Genomic DNA, 27,044 nt, shown 5'->3' with positions numbered 1-27,044 from the left:
TGAAGTTGTGCCCATAAACGAAGTACTTTGTGACCATAAAAAAAGACTAAAACAAACTTGATTTTTAATTTAACCTTGGTGCATTTTTAAGTTTTAGGCTTAAAACCCAGACCTGGTTTTTATTCTTTTGCATCATTTTTTCTCTTTTTGCAGAAAAAAGTGGAATTTATAGCCAAAGAGTATGCATGTAATAAGAGAGTTTATGACAATACCTATAGGAGTAACATAGTGCGTAGTCTTCGGGGCAAACAACAATCCCATTAGTCCTGTCTTCGGGGGGCTTAAAGGGTCTCCCCTCCCTTTAAACTTCAGGATCATCAGGTTACCATTGCGATACGGGCCATAGCAGTTCTTTCAGCTGCAGCACACATGCACAAACCTCTACTCACACATGACTCATATTACCTCCAGTCATATACTGCTGAGGATGTAGCATCAGGTCAGACATACTTTCCATATTTTTCATATCATCAAAGTGCACAAACTTTCAGCGCTCTCCTGTTTTCTTTTCTTTAACCATCATTTTTTCTGTGTTGTAAGGCAGACGTGACTGCAGCCATCTCAGTTACCTACATCACCCATTACTGATTCATGAGTACCAGTCATTACAAGGCATAATATGCGTGGTACAGTATACACATGGAAGCCATGAAAGGCAGCCTTTGACATTAGCATTCTTGTGAGGCACATTTTACTTTTTGTACGGACGGTGCAGCTTGCATACATGCCATAACATAAAAATGGCATAAAAAGGCACAATAGTTTTGAAGCGTAAAATTATGAGGTTTTTATAAAAGACTAGTTTGGTCTTCATTTATTCACTCTCATGTCATTCCAAGCTCCTTTTAACTGTGCTTTCTTCTGTGGAACAGAAAAGGTACTTTATATAATGAATGGGAACTGGGGTTTGTGAGCTTCAAAAAGGAAAAGCACCATAAAAATATCATAAAAGTCCAGTAGGCTTGTGTGCTATATTTAAAGTTGTGTGAGAAAGCCAATATTGACTTATAATTAGATATCAAGTGAATGATTTGAAATTTCTGTCTGTTCTTGGCACTAAACTTTTGTATGACTTTAGAAGACTTTTTAGTATAGTGCACTAGTCATTCAGTATGGACTACTTCATTTCTGTCATTTTAGAGCTTGACAGCTCCTTATTTTCATTATATTGAATATCATCTTTTGTGTTTCTCAGAGGTTTGGAATGTCATGAGGTCAGGTTCGTTTTTGAGTGAACTATTCCTTTAAATATTTACTGTAAGTCTGTAAACGAACTTACATTTCACGCTGTTTGGCCAGATGTTTATTCGGGTCAATTGCCACAGAAAGCCAGGTTCATGGACCATGATGTTCTCCAGACACCTGACACACTTTCAGCTTCAAACTTTGAACACAACAGGTTGTCTTTTGCCCTTTAATGATGATCCAAGTTCTTGTGCCATTTCTCTTTTAGAAAGGACAGTGTTTGGGTAGGAGAAACTGATCCGCTCACAGCCAAGTTATCTGTACTAGTGGCCTAGTGGCTTTTTAAGGCTACCATGCCATATACACACACTCTTTGGAAGTGAGAACAGCATTTAAATGCAATAAAAGTAAATTATTGTTCTGTGTGTGTACGAAATTTGACAGTTTGGAGTTTCTAAGTTGTAAACAAGAAACATAGATGGCAGGTATTAACCCCTCATTTATATATATATAAATGAGGGGTTAACCGATTGTCGACCCTGTCAATTATTGGCTCCAATATTAAGCATTTTTAAGCATCAGTCATTTTTGTCCTAGTCCTAGATATTCTTAATTTCGACATTAATTTTATTTTTTACACAAGACGTATACGAGACACTGAACTATTTAAAACATTCATGTGTGCTTTTGCATTCATTTGTAAGTTGCTTTGAACAAATATGGAAGCTTCTTTCCACTATGGAATTTAAAAAAGTGACTATATATTTTGAAGTTATATTTTTTTATTTATTTAAATTATTAGTTTACATTTCAGAATTTTGACTCTTTTCTAAGTTTGTATCTCACAATTCTATTTTTTTAAGAATTCTTATTTTACATTATAGAATTCTCACTTTTTCTTAGAATTCTGAGTTTACATCTTTCAATTCTAACTTAATTTTTAGAACTCTTTGTTTACATTTCATTTATTATTATTAGAATTTTTGAAAAGAAATGAATACTTTTATCTACCAGGGATGCATTCAATTACCCTAAAGTGATACTAAAGACTTTTAATTGTTACAATCATTTTCTGGCAAATAAAAGCTGTTTTTTTAAACCTCATATTCATCAAAGAATCCCGAAAAAAAAAAAAAAAAATCTCAGTTTGCACAAAAATTATTATAATATTATAACGATTTGTAAAGTATCATGTGACACTGCATTTTTGATTAAATAAATGCAGCCTTGTTAGGCATAAGATAAGAAAATATAAACATTAAAAATTGCAATAATATTCCATTTTTTCAAATAGTATGAAATATATTTTAAAATAGGAAACAGTTATTTTAAATTGTAATAATATTTCACAATATCGCTGTTTTTGCAGTATTTTTGAACAAATAAATGTAACCTTGAGCATAGGAAAGACTTCAAATCAAACTGGTCTAATTATGTTTTTTTTTTCTTTTTCTTTTTCTTTTTCTTTTTTTACTTCTTACTAATTTACTTCTCATAAATCTTCTCATAATTTTTCATAATTTTGTGGGGGTTTTTTTAAAGGACCAAATTAGGTTATAAAATGTGCCTGTGAGTTTTGTAAATTGAACTCTAAGTTGTACAGAATGAAATGAAATACTCTAAAGACAAGTGACAACCGTAATTAGCTGCAATGTATATGTACACATTGTAAAATCAAAATCTGCTTCCCAACTTCTGTCCGTATGCTTTGAAATGTTTATCGGGGCCCGTCAGGTACTTTAAAATTGGCCGTAACTTTCAAATTTCAACATCTGCCAACACATTCTCACAAAAGGAAAAAATTTCCATTTGGCCTGAAATTCAAGAACTGAACAAAGGGGGGAAACTTGACTTGCTGTCTTGCCACGGACCCTCACAAGACATCACTCTCTCTGGGATTTTAGTCCACCTGCCCCCTTTCCCACAAGCATCCGAGGCTTTTCAGAGAGGTTTATGGTGTCAGCCTTGAGGGGGTTATTGGTGATGACCCTGGGCCTTCCTTCTTTGAGCCAGGGATTACCTGAAGAATAACAAGAGAAATGGGCGAGAAAATCTGTGAAAACTGAGAGGTGATAATCAGGGCTCAGACTAAATACAAATTAACAGCTGGATTTGCCATGTCAAAATGGTTTCAAGAGGTGTTTGAAATAGAGCCACCGAAGGAAAAAACTTTGTTTATGGTATGATCAATTTCAAGCATGTGCTAAATGGGACTCATGTGTGTTCTTGGGAGTTATCAGCAGCAAAGACTATAGCAGGCAAGGGTAATTTCTGTCTCCTTCCTCTTTGAAGAACAGAGACAGAGTGTCCTAACACGTGGTTTCAATTCAAAGGCACTCCAATAAATAGCGGTCTGAATGTATGCCGTCAGTCCTCATACCGTTCTAAATCTGATTTTTGATGTAAACTATCCAGCATATTTACCATTTCTCCTCCAAATAGTTTCCAGAGATGCAGGTGTTTGCCCGTGAAATATTCTCTGACACATCCTTTTATGCCGCGCTCTGTAAACTATTGAAACGTGTTGCAGGCCTTTATCTCAGGCCTGGATCGGCGCCAGCCTCGCTTGCTCTTTTCAACCTGGTGGAGTCTCTGGCTTCAGGGAGCTGTGTGTTTAAGGACTTGAACTTCTAATTCCCTTGCAGTTTAGCTCTCAAACCTGACATAACAAGCTCATACTGTAGTTGCTGTAATTGCGGTGTCATGTCTTGTTCGGTGTTAATGATGTCAGTGGAATGCACCTGTAGGGAAGGAATTATGTGAACCATTATATCTGAGGAAGACAAACCCTTTACTCCTAGTAGTGGTGGGCGGTTTGATCAAACGGGTGCTTTTTAAAAAAAATCACAGTAATAATAGTGATTATAGTGATTTTCACTAGATATTCACTGAAACAAAAATGGTATATGTACTTTTTAAAATGTATGTATCCAAGTTAAAACTTTGGGGTCAGTAAGTTTTTTTTTGGTAACGCTTTACAATTTGTTAACATTAGTTAATCTATTAACACTCTTAAAAATAAAGGTGCTTTAAAAGGTTCTTCACAGCGATGCCATAGAAGAACCATTCAGTCAAAGGTTTTTTAAAGAACCATCTCTTTCTTACCTTTTCATAATCTGAAGAACCTTCTTTCACCACAAAGAACCTTTTGTGAAACAGAAAGGTTTTTCAGATGTTTAAGATTCTTTATGGAACCATTTAGACAAAAAAGATTCTTCTATGGCATTGTGAAGCACCTTTATTTTTAAGAGTGTAACATGAACAAACAATGAGCAACATGTGATTTTAATAATGCATTAGTAAATGCTGAAATTAATATAAACTAAGATTAATAAATGTTGTAATAAGTATTGTTCATTCTTAGTTCATGTTAACTTAAGTAGTAACTAATGAACCTTATTGTTATTTTTTTTAAAGAAATGAGTTCTTTAATTTAGCAAAGATGATTTAAATTTATTGAAAGTAATGACAAATACTTTTACTTAGCTATTTTTTAAATATTTCTTTTAAAGAATCCTAAAAAAGTATATCGGTTTCCATAAAAATATTAAGCAGCACAACTTTTTTAAGCATTGATAACAGTAATAAATGTTTCTTGAGCAGCAAATCAGCATATTAGAATGATTTCTGTAGGGTCATGTGACTAAAGAGTAAAGACTATAGAAAAGATGCTAAAAATTCAGCTTTGCATCACAGAAATAAATTACATTTTAAAATATATTAAAATAGAAAACCGTTCTTTTAGACTATATTAATATTTCAGAATATTTACTGTTTTTACTTTTTTATCACTTAAATGCACCCTTGGTGAGGAAAAAAGCAATTAAAAAAACGAATAATATGTATGCATATATGAGTTCATTTGCAAAAACAGATAAAAAAAGAACTCCGTTGCTTAAAAAAAAAAAAAAAAAAAAAAAATATATATATATATATATATATATATATATATATATATATATATATATATATATATATACAGTCAAACCAAAAATTATTCAGACGCCAGATATACCAAATGTTATTTTTTTGGTGCAGGACACTATACTTGATTTATGTAAATGATGATAGCAAAATAAAGTCAACTGTGATACATTATTCCCAAAAATTCTACCAGTGAATTCGATAAAAAAAGAAAAACACTAATTTTGACCTGACCATGTTTTGTTACATACTTTTCTATCAAAGTTATCTGACATTAGCAAGATACATTTTTCTGAGACAGTTTAACTCTTGATTTCTTGTCATATTTTATTACCATTTTCTACACTATAGCAAATAAACTGTGATAATGTGAGAAATTTTGAAGGTGTCTAAATACATTTTGGTTTGACTGTATTTATATATATTACTAAGTGTTTAACAATGCATATTTTGTATAGTCTAGTTAAATACTTCATCTAATTTATTTTCTGTTTTTATTTTGAACTTAATAGACAAAAACCAAAACACGGCGTTTGAAGTATCAAATTGTAAAAATCACATATTTTACTCTGTATTGTTATTATATTCTCCAGTATGTTTTAAGAATGTTCCCAAAAGCATCTTTTTTTTGCTTCAGTAATAGCAATAACAGCTTACCTTACCCTGCAAAGAGTCACATGATCATTGTCTCAGACTTGTACTGACTTAATTCTGAATGGATGAGCCACATTTGAAGCTGTGTTTTCAATTTTTTTTTTTTTTTTGGCTTTTTACATTTTACAGCTGCACAGTGGCCACCAAATATATATGTATAAAAAAAGTTAAAATCAAGAAGACATATTTAAGATATTTAAGACATTTGTCTTAGTGATGAAGTCAACTAATCAACGTCTGCAGGCCTTCATTTCCTGTGGCTCCAGAGTTGATTAGCCACATGGCATTTAGCCCATAAGCAAAGATGGCAGATTTCAAATCACATACTTTCCACTCAAATTAATGGGATTGCTAACAAATAGCTTTCTCTAGGTATTACAGACCACCTTTCATCTATGCCTTTAGAGAGAGCGGGAACACGGTTGAAGTTCGCAAGATGACGGAAGTTAGCAAGACAGCTGAAATCGCTTACAGCACCTTTTAAGCCCTGTTTATTTTACTTGTGGAAGAATGATCTTTTCCAATGTGACAAGGATTTATTTTCGCCCTCCTAACATTGGAACAAATTTCAATATTTAGAGCGGCTGAGGACAGTTGTATACATCCACCATGAAGCACAGTGTAAATCAGAACATCTGGGAGGAACTGGGATGTGAAGAAAACAGCTAGAGCAGGGATTGGCCATAGGAGCACTTAACCATGCAGCCTCGGGCTCGGGTTTGTGCACCACAAAGAAAAGCCAGGCTGTTTGATCGTGACAGATTCACAACATCCTCAGCCCTTATTTTTTTTCCAAATGAGTTTTATAACTTCACTATTCACTTCACTTTGATGTCAAAGGCAGCATTTAAGTATATATGTAATTTTTCATATAACAGATTTTATATTGAATGTGTTTGTGTGTATATATTTATATACATACACATACATATATACAGTATGTAAAAGTGAGTACACCCCTCACATTTCAGCAACCATTTTAGTATATCTTCTCAAGGGACAATACTATATATATTTTAGAGAAGTCAATGTGCAGCTTGTATAGCAGTATAGATTTACTGTCCCCGGAAAATTACTCAACATACAGCCATTATTGTCAAAATAGCTGGCAACAAAAGTGAGTACACCCTAAGTGAACTCCTCAAAAGTGTCAATATATTGTGTTAGCACCATTGTTATCTGGCACTGGCTTAATCATCCTGGGCATGGAATTGACCAGAGCTGCACAGGTTGTTGTTGGGATCCTCTTCCACACCTAACGGAGCTGCTGGACACATGGTGCTTCTCCACCTTACACTTGAGGATGCCCCACAAGTGCTTAATAGGGTTCAGGTCTGGAGACATACTTGGCCACCCTATCACCTTCACCTTCAGCTTCCTCAGCATGGCATTTGTCCTCTTGGTGGTGTGTTTGGGATCTTTATCATGTTGGAAAACTGCCATTCGACCTAGTTTCTGGAGACAAGGCATCATGTTCTCCTTCAGAATGGACAGTACACAATAGAATCCATGTTTCCCTCAATGAACTACAGCTCCCAGTACCAGCAGCACTCATGCAGCCCCAGACCATGATGCTACCACCACATGCTTGACTGTAGGCAACACACAATTTTCTTGGTACTCCTCTCCAGGGCATCGCCACACATGCTGGACACCATCTGAGCCAAACAATTTTATCTTATAGTCTCATCAGACCACAGGACATGGTTCTAGTAATTCATGCTCTTGGACAGGTTGTCTTCCACAAACTGTTTGCGGGCTTTCTTGTGAGCTAGCTTCAGATGAGGCTTCCTTCTGGGAGGACGCCTATGCAAACCGACTTGTTGCAGTGTGCAGCGTATGGTCTGAGCACTGACAAGCTGACCTTCTACTTCTGCAACCTTCAAAGCAATGCTGGCAGCACTCATGCCTCTGTTTTTGAAGCCAGGTTCTGCACCTGATGCACAGAACGAGTGCTCAACTTCATTGATCGACCCTTGCAATGCCTGTTCCGAATGGAACTCATCTTGGAAAACCTTGTATGACCCTGACCGCTGTAGTGTAACTCGGTTTCAGGGTGTTACTGAACCTCTAATAGCCTTGGCCATCTTTGTGGAGAGCGACAATTCTAATTCCCAAATCCTCAGAGAGTTCTTTGCCATGAGATGCCATGTTAAACATCCAGTGGTCAGTATGAGAGAATTGTACTTAAAGCACCTAATTTTAACTGCTCTAATACAAGATACACAACACTGTATGGTCCTGTCATGTAGACAAAAACATAAACATGATGAATAGGACATGTGGCTTTGCATGGTTAAACATACTGCTATTATCCCTTAAGGTGTTCCAACAAAATATTAAGCAGCACAACTGTTTTCAACAGTGATAATAAATTAGCATATCAGAATGATTTATGAAGACTCATGTGACACTGATGACTGGAGTAACGATGCTGAAAATTCAGCTTTGCATCACAGGAATAAATTACATTTTAAAGTATATTAAAAGTATAGAAAACTGTTATTTTAAATTGCAATAATATTTAACTTTTTTTTTTTACAGTTTTTTTCTGTATTTTTGATCAATGAAGTTTAGTCTTGATGAGCAGAAGCCACTTTAAAAACATAAAAAAAACTTGGAAGCCTCTTTCCACTATGGAATTTTAAAAAGGTGACTTTTAATTTAAAATTTCTAATATATATATATATATATATATATTTTTTTTTTTGATTAGTAATATGCATCGTTTAGAACTTAATTTGGACAACTTTAAAAGTGATTTTCTCAGTATTTTGATTTTTTTGCACCCTTAGATTCCAGATTTTCAAATAGTTGTATCTCGACCAAATATTGTCCTATCCAAATAAAATATACATCAATAGAAAGCTTATGTATTGAGCTTTCATATGATGTATATATCTCAGTTTTGTAAAATTTAACCTTATGACTGGTTTTGTGGTCCAGGGTCACATATACTGTATATATATATATATATATATATATATATATATATATATATATATATATATATATACAGTCGTGGCCAAAAGTTTTGAGAATTACATAAATATTGGAAATTGGAAAAGTTTCTGCTTAAGTTTTTATAATAGCAATTTGCATATACTCCAGAATGTTATGAAGAGTGATCAGATGAATTGCATAGTCCTTCTTTGCCATGATCGTCTCCTAAAGAGGATTCAGCTGCGGGATCGGAGTGCCACCAGTGCAGAGCTTGCTCAGGAATGGCAGCAGGCAGGTGTGAGCGCATCTGCACGCACAGTGAGGCCAAGACTTTTGGAAGATGGCCTGGTGTCAAGAAGGGCAGCAAAGAAGCCACTTCTCTCCAAAAAAAAAAAACATCAGGGACAGATTGATCTTCTGCAAAAAAGTATGGCGAATGGACTGCTGAGGACTGGGGCAAAGTCATATTCTCCGATGAAGCCTCTTTCCGATTGTTTGGGGCATCTTGAAAAAGGCTTGTCCGGAGAAGAAAAGGTGAGCGCTACCATCAGTCCTGTGTCATGCCAATAGTAAAGCATCCTGAGACCATTCATGTGTGGGGTTGCTTCTCATCCACAATTTTGCCCAAAAACACAGCCATGAATAAAGAATGGTACCAAAACACCCTCCAACAGCAACTTCTTCCAACAATCCAACAACAGTTTGGTGAAGAACAATGCATTTTCCAGCACGATGGAGCACCGTGCCATAAGGCAAAAGTGATAACTACTGTAAGTGGCTCGGGGACCAAAACGTTGAAATTTTGGGTCCATGGCCTGGAAACTCCCCAGATCTTAATCCCATTGAGAACTTGTGGTCAATCCTCAAGAGGCGGGTGGACAAACAAAAACCCACTAATTCTGACAAACTCCAAGAAGTGATTATGAAAGAATGGGTTGCTATCAGTCAGGATTTGGCCCAGAAGTTGATTGAGAGCATGCCCAGTCGAATTGCAGAGGTCCTGAAAAAGAAGGGCCAACACTGCAAATACTAACTCTTTGCATAAATGTCATGTAATCGTCGATAAAAGCCTTTGAAACGTATGAAGTGCTTGTAATTATATTTCAGTACATCACAGAAACAACTGAAACAAAGATCTAAAAGCAGTTGAGCAGCAAACTTTGTGAAAACTAATATTTGTGTCATTCTCAAACGACTGTATATATGTATTATTTTATGTTGGATATAAATTAAAACTTCATTTAAAATTAAAACCTCTTAACAAAAGATAGGCAAAACTTACATAGATTTTTGCACAGACCAAAATTATGTGGTCTTAAACCGTTTGACAGCTTAGAGATAACACAGAAATGTCTTTTAGTTCACGTGCAGTGGAATTGGCTGCTGAGACGGTATCTTTGTCTCTTTCTATGGTATATTTCGAGTGTAGCCATAAACAAATCTAAGGCCAAATCTCACAAATCCCTAAGACCAAAGGTATCAGGTCTGCATACCAAAGCAGTTGCTATTCTCCACCCATGATAATTAGTCTAAAGAAGCATCAGTCCGTCTGTACCCTGTCACAGTAGATACCAAACATGGTTTAAAGCGAGTGATGAGACTGTCCAGGTGAAACCCGAGTGCTGCAGCAGTTTCTTTAAATACCATTCGTGTCTGTATTCTCCAGCCATTGAGGGAGCTGTTTTCGTGACTGCAAGGTTAGAATGTCGAAGTGTTTATTTCAGGACCGTTAACAATTCATACTTAACTGTTCCTGATGTCATTTTGCTCATTTACTGGCATCCAGAGCCTTATTCAGGCTTGCTTGTAAAGTCGCTCCTTACCTGCCAAAAGTGTTGAAACAATGTAAATACTGTATGTCTTTTGTCTTCTGCACTGCTTTCAAAGATGAGACGCTGAACTATTTAAAACATTCACATGTTCACGAGTGCTTTTGCATTCATTTGTAAGTTGCTTTGGATGAATATGGAAGCCTTTTTCCACTATTGAATTAAAAAAGTGACCTAATTTCAAAATTCTATTTTTTTTTATATTTTCAGAATTCAATTTACATCTCACAAATCTGACTTTTTTATCAGAATACTATTTCTTGGAATTCTGACATTTCTTTCAGAATTCTGAGTTTACATATTTGAATTCTTACTTTTTTCTCAGAATTCTGAGTTTACATCTCACAATTCTGACTTTTTTTAAATCAGAATGCTGAACTATTTCTTGGAATTCTGCCTTTTTTCAGAATTCTGAGTTTACATATTTGAATTCAGATTTTTTCCCCCCAGAATTCTGAGTTTGCATATCACAATTATGACTTTTTTTTTTAATCAGAATGCTGAGCTATTTCTTGGAATTCTGCCTTTTTTCTCAGAAATCTGAGTTAACATATTTGAATTCAGATTTTTTTCTCTCAGATTTCAGAGTTTAGATCTCGTAATTCTTACATTTTCTCTCAGAATTCTGAGTTTACATCTCGTAATTCTGACTTTTTCTCAGAACTCTCACAATTCTGATTTTTTTATCAGAATACTGAGCTATTTCTTGGAATTCTGACTTTTTTTTCAAAATTCTGAGTTTACATATTTGAATTCAGATTTTTTTTTTCTCCAGAATTTTGAGTTATTTTTTGGAATTCTGACTTTTTTTTTGAGAATTCAGTTTACATCTCAGAATTCTGACTTTTTTCTCAGAAATCTGAGTTTACATATTTGAATTCAGATTTTTTTTTCTCTCAAATTTCAGAGTTTACATCTCGGAATTCTTACTTTTTCTCTCAGAATTCTGAGTTTACAGGTTGGAATTCTGACTTTTTTTTCAGAATTCAGTTTACATCTCGGAATTCTGACTTTTTTTCCCAGAGTACTGAACTATTTCTCAGAATTCTTACTTTTTCTCTCAGAATTCTGAGTTTACAGGTTGGAATTCTGACTTTTTTTTCAGAATTCTGAGTTTACATCTTTGAATTCTTACTTTTTCCTCAGAATTAAGAATTTACATATTTAAATTCTGTTTTTTTTTCTCTGAGAATTCTGTGTTATGTTTGGGAATTGTGACTTTTTTCTCAGAATTCTGAGTTATTTCTTGGAATTCTGACTTTTTTCTCAGAATTCTTACATCATTCTTATATCTCGCAGTTTAGACGTTACTTCTAAGAACTGAGAGATAAAAATAAGAATAGTTATCCATATCTATTCTAAATGAATAAATATTAATAGGGAGAACTTGAAGTGATTACATTTTGCATGCCTTTAGCAGATAGAAAAGCCTGAAATTTGTAAATCCGTATTATACCAACAAGAACATTGTACATTATACATTAGCAGCTTGGATTAATAAATTATAACCTACTTAACTCCTGTGTTTGTTCACAAATATAAAAAATAAGTATTTGAAATAATGTGCAGAGCCCTTTTCTTCTCTAATCCTGCTACTCTAAAGAAAATATTTCAGCTTGTTCATAAACCTACCAAGACCTCCTGATTCTGGTCAGAAGATCCAGCACATCTGTTTTAGATTGAAATAGCCTGACAGAAGCAGTCAGATTTAGGTATCTTTGCCTTCATGCCTGCGATTTCCCCACAGTTACTCAATAGCAGTAATTCAGTAATTGGCGAGCTTACACCTCTACACAGAGAAACAGGAAGGGTGTTGGGAAAATAGGACTCTTGACAGTTGGTCTAAATTGCCTGCTATTATGCTTTTTTAAGACAGCTTCCGCAAAATAACGTCCAGAGGGCAAACGAGAGAAAATCTAGGGTTCTGGATTCCAAGCAAGCTGCAGCTAGCCGACAGCGTCCAATCTTACAGAAGCATTCGCTTGGCCAGGAGCATCAGTTATACCTTTGATCAGCTCACCATGACTAGATTTTTTTTCTCAGTTATAGTTGGTTAAATGGCTGAATGTCAGTTTGTGCAAGCAAATTTACTAAAACAACATGATGTGTAAGACTTAAGACATTGGTAAAGTATTTGAATGGAATCCCAGACAAAAGCATTTGTTTTCTACATGATTTCTTTTGAGGTAAATCCTTACTCCATGCTTTTGGCAGCTCCTGAAGCCTTTTTTTTTTTAACATTTAAATTCAGATTTTTTTATTTTTTTCAGAATTTTGAGTTATATCTTGGAATTCTGATTTTTTCCCCCCCTCAGAATTCTGAGTTTACATATTTAAACTCATACTCATAACTAGTTATGTTTTGGAATTCTGACTTTTTCTCAGAATTCTGAGTTTACATATTTAAACTCATACTCATAACTAGTTATGTTTTGGAATTCTGACTTTTTCTCAGAATTCTGAGTTTACATATTTGAATTCTGAATTTAAAATATTAATATATTTTTGTATAAATATATGTTTATACAATAATTTATAAAAATAATACAATTATTATTTAAAAAATAAAAATAGTGTTGTAAATCATACATCATACATTTTAAATATTTTACCATTTGAAAATGTTTCTTATATGATAAAAATGATTGATGTTAATTTAAAAATACAATTTTTATAATAATAATATAAATATAAAAAACAAAATGTTAAATAATACCATTATTTTATTGTGTACCATTATTATTACCATTATTATTGTTATTATTACCAGTATTTTACTATTTTAATTGATTCTTATATGGTAAAAAAATTATATATTAATTACAAATATTTTTTCTGAAACTTTTTTCCATTTTTAAAAAACTGTTTAATAAAAAATGTATTAATAAGAAGGCTTAGTTTTGTAAATTATTTCTTATGTTAAAGAAAATCGTTGTAAATATTTAGACATATTTTTTCTGACAGATTTGTTAATTGATTCTTATATGGAAAAAATAATGAGATTAAATTAAAAATATAAATCTTTTTCAGACTTTAAATTAAATAAATTAATAAACTAGTAAGATCATGCAGAATTTGTCTAAATTGTTTTATTAAAAAAATTATAATATAAATGACTACACATACTTTATAATAATTGTTTCAGTGGTCTCAAATGTAGTGCCAACTCTTACATAAAATGATTTTCACTCAGTGATGTTGTTTTTGGCGTTTTTAAAAAATGCTTTCTCATACTTTCATGTACTGAAGTGGATTTGGGTAATCTTTTTAGGCCTCTTTTATTTAGAAAGTGCAAATCTGGCCAGCTTGACAAGAACATCTTGTCAACACTGGAGCATAGCTGTAGCTTTGTGTAAATACATTTGGTCTGCCTCTCTGTCCTGCAGTCTTTGTTGCTTAGATGTGGCTTCCACGCAGAGTAAAAATCAGCAAATTTAGTCATAACTCATAACACAGCGAGGGGGCCCCTGCACAGGGCTGTCCCAAACGCCAGCGCTCTCCCATTGTTGTCCAAGTAAATGATGTAACTTCTGTTTCTCATTGAGGGAATTTGTTGAAATAGTTCAATTACACAGCTGGTGGTTTGGAGAAGAGCAGAAGAGATCTAGCTTTACGCTTGGGAGATGTGAGTAATATTTTACACTGATGTCTTCACATTTCAGCACTCAGACTCTCTTGTCTTGTGGGAAAGTCAACCTGTTTTTATTGTTTCGACATTGTTTATACTTTTATGTACATATTGGATTTTTTCTTTGTAACTGCTCTTAGCTTAATATTTAACTTCAACTATTAGATTAACAAGGCACTGACTTTTTTTGCACTTACTGTGTTTTATGCAGACATAAGCATTTGGTTTATGGTTTATGGTTTATGGTGATGTATTGAATAGTGCTGCTGCGATTTTACAACATCACCGCAGTAACGTTATCTAGTTTGCTGACATAGATTAGGTTCTGTCTAAGTGATTTGTGATATTCTTGGAAGCATCATTTAGCACTGGTAGAAAGTTATAAGCAAATTTGTAATGTTTTGGAATGCATGTCCTCATTTTCCAGTAAAAATGCATTTATAGATTTACAACTGTGAGTCACATTACAGTCAGTGTTGTAATATAATTGTCATATGTAAATTATAATGTAAATTCCAATAAATATTTAAATACATGTATATTAATGTTATTTTTATTTTTAAAGAATTTCTTTTTAATTTATTAAAAATTAACTAATAATTACACCACCATTCAAAAGTTTGAATTAGTAAGACTTTACTATATATATATATTTAATATTAATAATATAATAATGTAATATATTTTTATCATTATATACACATTTTTTAAAATAGTTAATAATTACACCATTCAAAAGTTTGGATCAGTCAGATGTTGAATGTTTTTAAAGAAGTTTTTTTTTGCTTATCAAGGCTGTTTATTTGATTAAAAATACAGAAAAAAATGGTAATATTGTGAAATATTATTGCAATTTAAAATAGTGGTTTACTATCTTAATATATTTTAAAATATTATTTATTCCTGTGATGCAAAGCTGAATTTTCAGCATCATTACTCCAGTCTTTAGTGTCACATGATCCTTCAGAAATCATTCTAATATGCTGATTTGCTGCTCACGAAACATTTATTATTATTATTATTATCTTTGATGAACGGGAAATTCAAAAGACCTGCATTTATATGAAATAGAAATGTCTTGCAACATTATAAATGTCTTTCAGTCACCCTTGCTTAATTTAATGTGCTTTTGCTGTATAAAAATATCAGTTAATAAGTTAAGTTAATAAGCTAAATATAACATTAACTTATATTTACATTTGTAATTTATATATTAATGTTTGTAAATTATTAAAATATTTTTACTTTATTTATTATTTTGTTACGTTTATATTTTTCAAATAATATATTATTAACTAAATAATTATTAAATAAATTATTAATCATTTAAAAAATAAAATAGTCGGAAGGAGGGATCTGAGCCAGAAAAATATATATATAATTATAGAAATATAAGTAAAATACGTATAACATTAACAATTTATGTATTCGTTTTTAATAATTTTTTACATTTTTGTATTTTATTTTGTTTAGTATTTTCTTAAGTTCATATTTTTTAAAGAATATATAATAAATCAAAATATAGAGAAAATCACCTTTTAAGTTGTCCAAATGAAGCTCTTAGCAATTCATATTACTAATCAGAAATTAAGGTTTGATATATTTAAGGTCCTAATGATTTTTGGCATTAAAAAGAAAAATCAATAATTTTGACCCATACAATGTATTGTTGGTTATTGCTACAAATATATTACTTATAACTGGTTTTGTGGCCCAGGGTTACAAATGGATTCATGATGTATTCGCTTATTCTTTACATTTTGAACACAAAAAAATTTAAAGTAAAATAATAATTTTAAAATAAAAGAGTTGTCAGGGCAAGCAACAGTCTAAACTCCTACCCTGACTGTATCAGTGAACAAAAAGTTATATTCAGTGTTGACCCCTGCTGCTTCTTTTGATTCTCTCTTTATGGTATTCTCTGGAGCTTGTATAAACTTGATGAATAGATTTTGACTTGACTAAACTTTAACTGTCATATCTGTTCATCACTGCAAAGAGACAACATGTAACCGTTGTAGGCGGTCCTGGGAGAGGCCTGAGCACCTGTCTGATACAATAGCCTGAACCTCACACTGTGTACCACACACATACAGCCTCTGGCTACTCGCTTTGACAGAGGAAGTGATGTGTGTGCATTCCAGCGTGATGACCTGTCCTCACAGGAAGAGCAGGTACTTCATCTCGATCATCTTGACCTGCTGGGTGTCTGTTTGCAGAACACTATGCACTGGTGTGTGCATTCAACTGAAGGACATGTGCTCACAGTATGTTGTGTTTTTACATCCTTTTAATATATATTCAAGGTTTAAAAGTTATTTTAATGTTAGTTTAGGTTTTTTATATTTATATATTTCTTAAACAGTCAAGCCCAAAATTATTCATACGCCTGGCAAATTCTGACTTAAAATTACTTTTATTCAGCCAGCAAGTTTTTTTTTTTTTTTTTGACCAGAAATGACACAGACGTCTCCCAAAAGATAATAAGACGATGTACAAGAGGCATCATTGTGGAAAAAAATATTACTCATCTTTTATTTACATTTGAACAAAAAGTGGCATGTCCAAAATTATTTATACCCTTCTCAATAATCAATAGAAAAGCCTTTTTTGTCTATTACAGCAATCAAACGCTTCCTATAATTGCTGACCAGCTTTTTGCATGTCTCCACTGGTATTTTTGCCCATTCATCTTTAGCGATGAGCTCCAACTCTTTCAGGTTGGAGGGTCTCCTTGCCATCACCCTGATCTTTAGCTCCCTCCACAGATTGTCAATTAGATTTAAGTCAGGATGTATTGCTTCTTTTTCATGGTGTCGTTTACTGTGATTAGGTCCACAGGCTGAAAAACTCCCCCAAAACATTAGGTTCCCACCACCATGTTTGACAGTGGGGATGGTGTTCTTAGGGTTGAAGGCTTCTCTTTTTTTTACGCCAAATGAAGGCTACATCGAAGACCAGAAGTCTTCTTCTTTGTCCAGATGAGCATTTGCAAAGGCCAAGCGGCCTTTTGTGTGCCTTATCTGGAGAAGTGGTGTCCTCCTTGGTCTGCGTCTGTGGAACCCAGCGGTGTGCAGTGTCCATTGGACTGTCTGCCTTGAGATGTTGCCACCAGCAGAGCCCAGATTCATCAGGATGGCCTTGGTGGTGATCCTTGGATTCTTTTTTACCTCCTTCACTATCCTCCTGACCAGCACAGGTGTCACTTTTGGCTTCCGACCACGTCCTCTGAGATTTTTCACAGTGCGGAACGTCTTGTATTTTTTAATAATACTTTGCACTGTAGCCACTGGAACTTCAAAACATTTAGATATGGTCTTATAGCCCTGTCCTGACTTGTGAGCAGCCACAATGCGCAGCTTCTGTTTTTCACCTGTTGAGTTGATTAAAACAGCTGTTCCCAATGAATCAGGGTAATTAGGATGCTTTAGAACAGCTTGGACTATTTGGAATGGTATAGAACTTTGGATTTTCCCATAGACTGTGACTGTTTACAAAGGGTATGAATAATTTTGGACATGCCACTTTTTGTTCAAATGTAAATAAAAGCTGAGAAATATTTTTTTCCACAATGATGTTTCTTGTACATCATCTTACCTTTTGGGAGAAGCCTGTGTCGTTTACGGTCAAAAAAAAAAAAAAACCTTGCTGGTTGAATAAAAGTAACTTTAAATCAGAATTTGCCAGGGGTATGAATAATTTCGGGCTTGACTGTATATAAAGGAATAGTTCACCCAAAAATGAAAATTTGCTAAAAATGTACTCACACTTTGGTCATCCAAGATGTAGATGAGTTTGTTTCTCCATCAGAACAGATCAATCAATCAATGATGGGTGCCGTTAAGTCCAAACAGCTGATAAAAACAAGTAAAAAGCTGCATGTTTGTAAGAAACAAATCCACCATTAAGATTTTAACTTGGTCACGGATTTTAAGCCTGGATTTTATCCAGCATAAAGCATACCTCGTCAGTGAGTTGCATGATATCTTTTATGTCTGTAGCACAAATGGTGTTACTCGCCAGTTTAAAACTTAGGGGTCAGGGGTTTGATCATGTTTCCTGTGTAAATCATACATGTATGTTTATATTTAGTGAATAGCTGATTATATGGCCACATCTGGATTCATCATCATAACACCAGCAATAAGTCTTTGACACCGTCTCATACAGCCAGCCATCTGGATGTGTGTATGTGAATGTGTTTGTGTGCATTATGTTCCTGGTCGGTTTTATTAACAATCATAAATTTGTCAGGGAATCATTAATAAACTATGATGGTGGCAGTGAAGTACTTCAGACATTATTTTTAATTGCTGTCCAACCAGCTTTGTCTTTGTGGCCAAGCTGCCTAAATAAATGTTCTTTATATCCTAACAAGGTTCCTTCTGTAATTATAGAAGTCATTATACTAATACTGTATGTATGATTTATGATTTCCTCCTGGCAGATGATCAGTCCTTGGAAGGAGGGATCTGAGCCAGGAAATAGTGGGGACTGGGGCTATTTAAACTAAGCAATATATATAGTGAAAGTAAAATGAACATAACAATTTATATATATTTTTTATGAATTATTAAAATATTTTTATTTATTTATTAATTGGTTCATTTTAATATTTTTTAAGAATATATCATTTGTATGAAAAAAAAAATTGTAAAATGGAAATAAGTTAATATATATATATATATTATATAAGTAAATTAAACGGCATATTTATATTCTTTTTTCATTTATTTTGTTCATTTTATATTACTTAAAGAATATATTTTTTATGAAAAAAATGTAATTGTAAAATAAAAATAAGTGTTTTATATATATATATATATATATATATATATATATATATATATATATATACATATAATTAAAATATTTTGTATTTTATGTATTATTATTTTGTTCATTTTTATATTTTTTAAAGAATATATCATTTGTATAAAAAATTTTATTTATAAAATTTTTATATATATTTATACGTAAAATAAATTTAAAAAACAATTTATATATTTTTTTATGTATTATTAAAATATTTTAATTTTACTTTGTTCATTTTATATTTTTAATAATATATCATTTGTACGAAAAATTAATTGAAAAATTAAAATAAGTGAAAAAAATATATATATATATTTTAAAATAAGTAAAATAAACAACATTAACAATTTATATATTCTTTTTTATGACTTATTAAAACATTTCAATTTTACTTTTGATTTTTAAAGATATTTTTAAGAATATATTATTACACAAAAGAAATGTAAATTGTTAAATATATTTATATTTTATGAAATATTAAAATATTAAATTTTACATTATTTGCTCATTATTTTATAGAATATATCATTTGTACAAGAAAATTAATTGTATAATGAAAATAGGTGTTTTATAAATGTTATACAATAAATATAACAATGTATATATTCATTTTTATGAATTATTGAAATATTTATATTTTATTTATTTTGTTTATTTTAATATAATTTGTAAGAAAAAAATGCAAATATATAAAATATATATATAAATATAATATATATATGTGTGTTTTCATTCAGTTTACATATGTATGTGTGAGCATGTAAAATATATCTTAGAAAACTGTGAAAAATAATGCATTTTTACTGTCATTTAAATACAGTTAGGTTGAGTTCATTGGTTTGCCACTGTGAATTGAACCCATGTTTCTCATCTAGGTGTTTTTCATACTTTGAAGACAAGTTTCATCTGACTAGTTCCTTTTTGGCAGGATGGTCTGAACATGCCCACCGTTTCACCTCATCCTAAATCGAAATGATTCTCATTTTACCTAATGTCATGTGACAGCTTCTCGTGAAGCTATGTAGACTTCAATGTGCACTAAAGCGGATGCTGTCTGTGCATGGACTACTAGTCCACAGTCCCAGGGCCGGCACAAAGCCACGCTTCATCCCTGAGCTCCGTCACACATGAGTGCTTAGAGAAAGCTGCCCTCCAGGCGCTGGAATCCATAGCCCTGTGGAGGCTGCAGATAAGGCCGCGCGTATGTGCGCTTTGGAAGGGCTCACGTTACACGCTGAAACCCTTGCCACCCAGGAACTGTTACCATATGAAAGCAGACTGTTTTGAAAGGAGAGCACCGCCTGGCTCGGCTCTTTGTGTCAGCGCGATAACGCCGGCTATGCCAGACGGAACGTGTTAAATTGTCTCTATCACAGCTAATGAGTTTGAGGTCAGTGGCTGAGGATTTCGTAGACCACCTCCGCAAGCCACACAGAAAGGCTGCGATCCAAAGCAATTTACTGGAGGTTTGTGTATGTTGTGGCAGTCGGATGGTTTGGGTGTGGGGTGCAAGTTGATGTATGTCACATTTGGGCTTTGGTCTGTCTTGTTTGTCTGCGCGTGTCACGCTTCAGCCATAATTTGACAGTGATTACTACATCACTCATAGAAGATGCTGTTTATTCGCTGAAACATTGTCTGTGAAGTCTGAAATGTGCATTTTCTCCCAGCATTTCACCAAAGGAAGGAATGTATTTGAAGTTGTTTCTCCCTTTAGGAAAGCATAGGAGGAGGTCTTTTTTTAATATGACAAACATTCCTCCTTGATGGGAGCAATTTTAGATTTTTGTCTTCAGAGTAAAAGGCCTATAGTCTAACATATCTCTTCTCTTTAGTCTGGTGAATTATTATTATTTTTTTTTTTTTGTAAATCAGCTTGAATTAATTCTTCACTTTTGCACTCTTTGGCATGATTTCCAAACTGTTTTGTAATCCTGTATAAAATTGCAAGGCATTTGTATTTATATTTCCATCATAATGTACAAACAAACTTTGTCCGATGATTTCCATTTTATGAAATATCATGTGGTGCAACCATTAAGAAACTACTATTTTGGGAGTTTTATGTTAAAATCCATTTAAAAACCGGACTTTGCATTATGTAAAAATTTGCCAAGGACCTATTGAAGCATCAAGCAGGTTTCTAACTCTAGAAAAAAGTCCAGAAAATCTAGAAAAAATCTAGAAAAAATAACCTATTTAACAGCTTGTATGTAGTTATCACATTTGGATACCATGTATTATGACCTAAAAAACAAAAAAAATATTAAGTTAAAAAGTATTTATTTTTATTACAGGTTTGTAACTTGTACAAAAAATCTAGATAATCTAGAAATCTAGAAAAAATCTAGAAAAAATAACCTATTTAACGGCTCGTATGTAGTAACCACATTTGGTATGACCTAAAAAACAAAACAAAAAAACAATGAATATTAAGTTATTTCTACAAGTATTTGTACAAGTATTTTTATTACAACAAGCAAACAAACAAACTTGATGATTTCCGTTTTATGAAATATCATGTGGACCACTAAGAAACTACCATTTTGGGACTTTTATGTTGTAATCCATTCAAAAATAGGACTTTGCATCATATACCAATTTTCCATTGAAGCATCAAGCAGGTTTGTAACTCTCTTTCAAATCTAAAAAAAAAAAACTATTTCTATTTATTTTTATTATAAATTACATAGTGACCTTTTGTGGGAAGATTGCTTGTTTTGTTTAGGTGGCCAATTCTGTGCTTGTAAATTTTGACTGAATTTAAAATAACATCTGGTGCGATCAAATATCATGTGGTGCAACCACTCCAGAGTGATTTCCATTATAGATATATGTCCCAGATTAGCAGTTTTTGTGCTTTTATGTTCCTTGCTTGCTTCACACAAAAGATCACTATAACATTTATAATAAAAAAAGACTTGTAGAAATAACTTAATATTCATTGTTTTTTTGAGGTCATACCACATAATATCCAAATGTGGTAACTACATAAGAGCCATTAAATTGGTTATTTTTTTCTAGATTCGAAAGAGAGTTACAAATCAGCTTGATGCTTTCTCTGGCACTTTTTTTTTCTCATGCAGTGAAATTTTCACTAAAACATGGTCTGTGAAGTCTAAAATGTGCATTTTCTCCCGGCATTTCACCAATAGAAGGAATGTATTTCAAGTGGTTTCCCCCTTTAAGAAAGAAATAAGTCATAGAAGAACTTTTTAAGATGACAGACGTTTCTCCTTGATGGCAATAAGATGTCACTGAGAGCAATTTTCGATTTTTGTCTTTAGAGAAAAAGGCCTAATCTAACACATCTCTTCTCCTCGGTCTGGTGAATCGTTTTTTGTAAATCTGCTTGAATAAATGGATTCACCAGAGTCTAACGCTGTATGAGTGATACGCATGCGGAAAATGGTAATTATATGAAATTACAGCTTGTTTCATACTTTTCTGTATCTCTTTGCAGAGGAGCTGGAAGCAGAAGATGCCACGCTGGGAGATACATGTACCATGAGGAGCACAGGAGAGCTACGCTAAAGACAGACGGGAAAAAACTGTTCACCTGGACACATTTCATAGGTAAACAGTCTTTTTTCCTTCCTTAGCATAAGATTACCTGTGTAAAGTAAAGATATTAAGCTATTTTCAATTTTAAAAAAGTCAAAGCTATGCCGTGCCAGTTTGCAGAGGTTCAGGTTGTGCTGAAACACATGTATGAAGGATTTATGTGGATGAATATTAAACAAAAAGTCAATTAGAAAGTAATTTAGACATGGTACTACCATGGTTTTGGACCTCTAATGCTAATGCTGGAGTATTCTTAAAGTAGCCTATCATAACAGTTGTATGGTTTGTAGATATGGTAATCATTTTTTATATTCTTTATATTACGGAATTTATCAAAATGGCATGGTTTTACCAATCTGATATCATCAATACTGGCAAAATATCCAGTTTAGGAAACTATAAAATATTCTCTTGTTAAGCGCTCACTAATTTATTTGTAATATTTGTTACATTAGATAATAGATTCTTAAAACTGATATATATGCACTAATACAGAAGATGAAAAATAATGTTGTCAGAAAGTAGATTAGGTGTGACCATATTACTGTTATCTGAAAATATTTTATATATACACTAGCGTTTAAAGGTTTGGGATCATTAAAACTTTTTATGTTTTTTTAAAGACTTTTCTGCTCATCAAGGCTGCATTTATTTGATTAAAAACACTGAAAAAAACAGTAATATTGTGAAATATTATTGCAATTTAAAATAGAGGTTTTCTGTTTTAATCGATTTTTTAATATTATTTTTTCCTGTTATTCAAAGCTGAATTTTCACTATTATTACTTAAGTCTTCAGTGTCACGCGATCGTTGCGAAATCACTCCAATATGCTGATTTATTATAGTTTTTGTATTTATTCAAAATAGAAATCTATTCTAACAATGTAAGTGTTTACTATCACTTTTTTCTATTTAACACATCCTTGCTGAAAAAAGTAAAAAATGTACTGAATAGTTTATATTGTAGCACACCATTTCAATTTTGAATAAACACTGTTCTAAAACTTTTTATTTATCAAAGAATCCTGAAAAAGTATCACAGTTTCCAAAAAAAATTTAAAATTAAACAGCACAATGGTTTTCAATATTGATAATAAATCAGCATATTAGAATGATTTCTGAAGGTTCATTAGACACTGAAGACTGGAGTAATGATGCTGAAAATGTAGCTTTTCAATAATTTAAATTGCAATAATATTTCACAATATTAAAATTTTTTCTGTATTTTTAATCAAATAAACGCAGCCTTGATGAGCAGAAGAGACTTCTTTAAAAAACATTAAAAATCTTACTGATCCCAAACTTTTGAACGGCAGTGAATGTGGTAGATATATTTTATATCTATTTTTAAAAAATGAATTTTACATTTAAAAAAATATATATGACCATCAATAAAATAGAAAATATTAAGTAGAAAACAATTTAATATTAGTATCCAAAAAGATTTTAATATTAAGGATTTTTAATATAAATGTGATTATTTTAAATATATGAATCGGACGCTATTACAAGTACATAATACTCTTATTTTTTCAGAATTAAACAGTAAACTTTTATCTATGCAGATAAAAAAAGCACTAAGTTATCATTCTATACTATTGTACATTATAATGTTTTGATGCCTGATTTTACTAGGATTAGTTCACTTCCAGAATAAAAATGTCCTGATAATTTACTCACCCCCATGTAATCCAAGATGTTCATGTCTTTCTTTCTTCAGCTGCAAAGAAATTAAGATTTTTGAGGAAAACATTCCAGGATTTTTCTCCATAGTGGACTTCAATGGGAGCCAACGTGTTGAAGGTCCAAACTGCAGTTTCAATGCAGCTTCAAAGGGCTCTAAACGATCCCAGCTGAGGAATAAGGGTCTTATCTAGAGAAATGGTCGTCATTTAAAAAAAAAAGTCAAATGATATACTTTTTAACCACAAATGCTCATCTTGCACTAGCTCTGTTATGTGCGTGCATGACTTTACGAATTACGTAATCACATTAGAAAAGTCACACATGGTTAGTTCTTCATCTATGTACTCAAAACGGTCAGAAATCGTTGCTTTACCTTTGTAAAGGGCGTTTGACTTTCTTTCCACATTTGCTTTGTAAACACTGGGTCGGTATTTCCGCCGATGTCACGCGTGACCTTTCCAAAGTGATTACGTAATGCGTGAAGTCAGGCTAGTGCAAGATGAGCATTTGTGGTTAAAAAGTATATAGATTTTATTTATTTTTTTAGAAAATGACAAATCGCTTCGCTAGATAAGTCCCTTATTCCTTGGCTGGGATTGTGTAGAGCCCTTTGATGCTACATTGAAACTAAAATTTAGACCATCAACCATTAAAGTCCACTATATGGGGAAAAATCCTGGAATACTTTCCTCAAAAATCTTAAATTCTTTGTGACTGAAAAAAGAAAGACATGAACATCTTGGATGACATGGGGGTGAGTAAATCACCAGGAAATTTCTACAATTCTTTGGCTGCCATGTACTGCATACCTATATCAGTTGAAGTGTCTGTGCATCGTTATGCAGAAGAAAATCCAAATAATTTGGCATCCTATTTGTTTATATGCTACCGCTTTTCTGTGTGATGAAAGCTAACATTAATCTATGCCGTACTCAGGTCACGCTGACCCCATGCGGTGGTCCATGCTAGCCCTGCTGCTCTTGTCCTGCAGCCAGATGTTTGCCCAGCGCCCAGGTGACATCTGTCCCCAAAATGCAGACCACACACAGGATGATGCCACGGCCATCCCTGTGCCGACCGTGGATCCTAAACTCTTCAACAAGAGACGCTACCGCTCACCCCGCGTCCTGTTCAGCGAACAACCCCCCGACTCAGAGCCCGCCGGACACCAGACGCGGAGCAGGACAAAGAGAAAAGCAGGAGCGCCTCAACACCGTGGAGTTTACTCCGTCTGCGAGAGCGTTAGCGCTTGGGAGGGAAATAAAACCAAAGCTACAGACATCTCAGGCAATGAGGTCACCGTCTTGCCTGATGTAATAATCAACAACTCCAAGAAAAAGCAGTACTTTTTTGAGACCACCTGCAGCAGTGGGCGGACCGGAGGAAGCGGGTGTTTGGGAATCGATGCACGCCATTGGAACTCGTACTGTACTAATTCGCACACGTTCGTGCGAGCGCTGACTTCTTTCAAGAACCTGGTGGCGTGGAGACTCATACGGATCAATGTAGCTTGTGTGTGCGTGCTGAGCCGAAAGTCTTGGAGACAGTAACAGACTGGCTGCTTTTCAACACGCCAGAGCCGGCCTTAGATATCAAACTCGATATACCTTCATGTGATGGTGGACATTTTCCTTGTGCAAACCATTAATGACAACTCAAGACATAAAACAGACCATCTAAGGAGAATAAATATGTGTTTTTGTCACTACAATGGAATGAGTTGGACTTTTTTCAGTTCTTTTTTTTTATGCATTTGTCTTTTTAAAATGTTTTCTTTGCAGCAGTATGAGAACATGTACATACATTGTTGTGTGGTAATTGTTATTTATTAAACCGCATCATTATTGTCTAGTTTATTTTGTGCCTATCAGGAGACAAGGTCATTTTAAAGAAACATTCCGAGTTAAATACTCAACATAACATTTAAAATCTGTCATCATTTACTCATACTTGAAAACCCCAGTCTCTGTTCATTATAATAGCATTGACCTTTCATTGTTTTTGTGTTCTGCAGAATTAAAAACAAAGTCATACGGGTTTGGAACGACATGAGAGTGAGTAAACGATGACAGAAATTTCACTTTTGGATGAACTTACTGTTAACGTGACTGGTTATGTTTCTGGTATTATTGATTGGTGCACATTATTCCAAAGGAAAAAAATGACTGGATGGCTTTAATTTTGGGCTGATGTCACCAAGCCCCTCCAACCTCTTGTCAACAAATGTTCAAAGACAGCCAATCAGTTAGCAATAGTTTAAAAATCCCTTGGCCCAGTTTTAGTTCACTTCCTAATAATTTACTCACCCCCATGTCATCCAAGATGTTCATGTCTTTCTAGGTTTTGGAGGAAAAAATTCCAGGATTTTTCTTCATATAGTGGACTTCAATGGGGATCAATGGGTTGAAGGTCCAAATTGCATTTTCAATGTAGCTTCAAAGGGCTCTACATGATGCCAGCCAAGGAATAATGGTCTTATATAGCAAATATCTAGTCATTTTCTTAAAAAAATAAAAAATAAATAAATAAATATAAATATATATATATATATATATATATATATATATATTTTTTATTTTTTTTATTTATTTATTTATTTTTTTACCACAAATGCTTGTCTTGCACTAGCTCGACCTCATGCATTACGTAATCACGTTGAAAAGGTTGTGTGTGACATAAGCAGAAGTACCATCCCAGTGTTAACAAAGCGAACGTGCAAAGAAAGTAAAACGCCCATCACAAGTTTTTCGCCCCCAGCTTTTTGAACTGAAGTAGTTTCGCTGGATGAGACCCTTATTCCTTGGCTGGGATTGTG

The 27,044-nt window shown here is 33.3% G+C and overlaps 1 protein-coding gene across 1 annotated transcript in view; it reads left to right on the top strand.

The window, feature by feature from the left end:
• Positions 1-26,682, top strand: part of ngfb (nerve growth factor b (beta polypeptide)) — a 32,251-nt gene extending 5,569 nt beyond the window's left edge. The window contains exons 2-3 of the mRNA XM_073852460.1: positions 22,442-22,554; positions 25,166-26,682. Coding sequence (XP_073708561.1) covers positions 22,479-22,554; positions 25,166-25,779 — 690 coding nt within the window. The 5' untranslated portion in view covers positions 22,442-22,478 and the 3' untranslated portion in view covers positions 25,780-26,682. The remainder of the gene's footprint in view (positions 1-22,441; positions 22,555-25,165) is intronic.
• The last annotated feature ends 362 nt before the right edge of the window (positions 26,683-27,044 follow it).

The sequence above is a fragment of the Garra rufa genome, chromosome 12, assembly GCF_049309525.1.
Source record: "Garra rufa chromosome 12, GarRuf1.0, whole genome shotgun sequence".
NCBI classification, from domain to species: Eukaryota; Metazoa; Chordata; class Actinopteri; order Cypriniformes; family Cyprinidae; genus Garra; species Garra rufa.
Note: the sequence above shows the minus strand (reverse complement) of the source record. Positions and strands in the feature narration are given on the sequence as shown.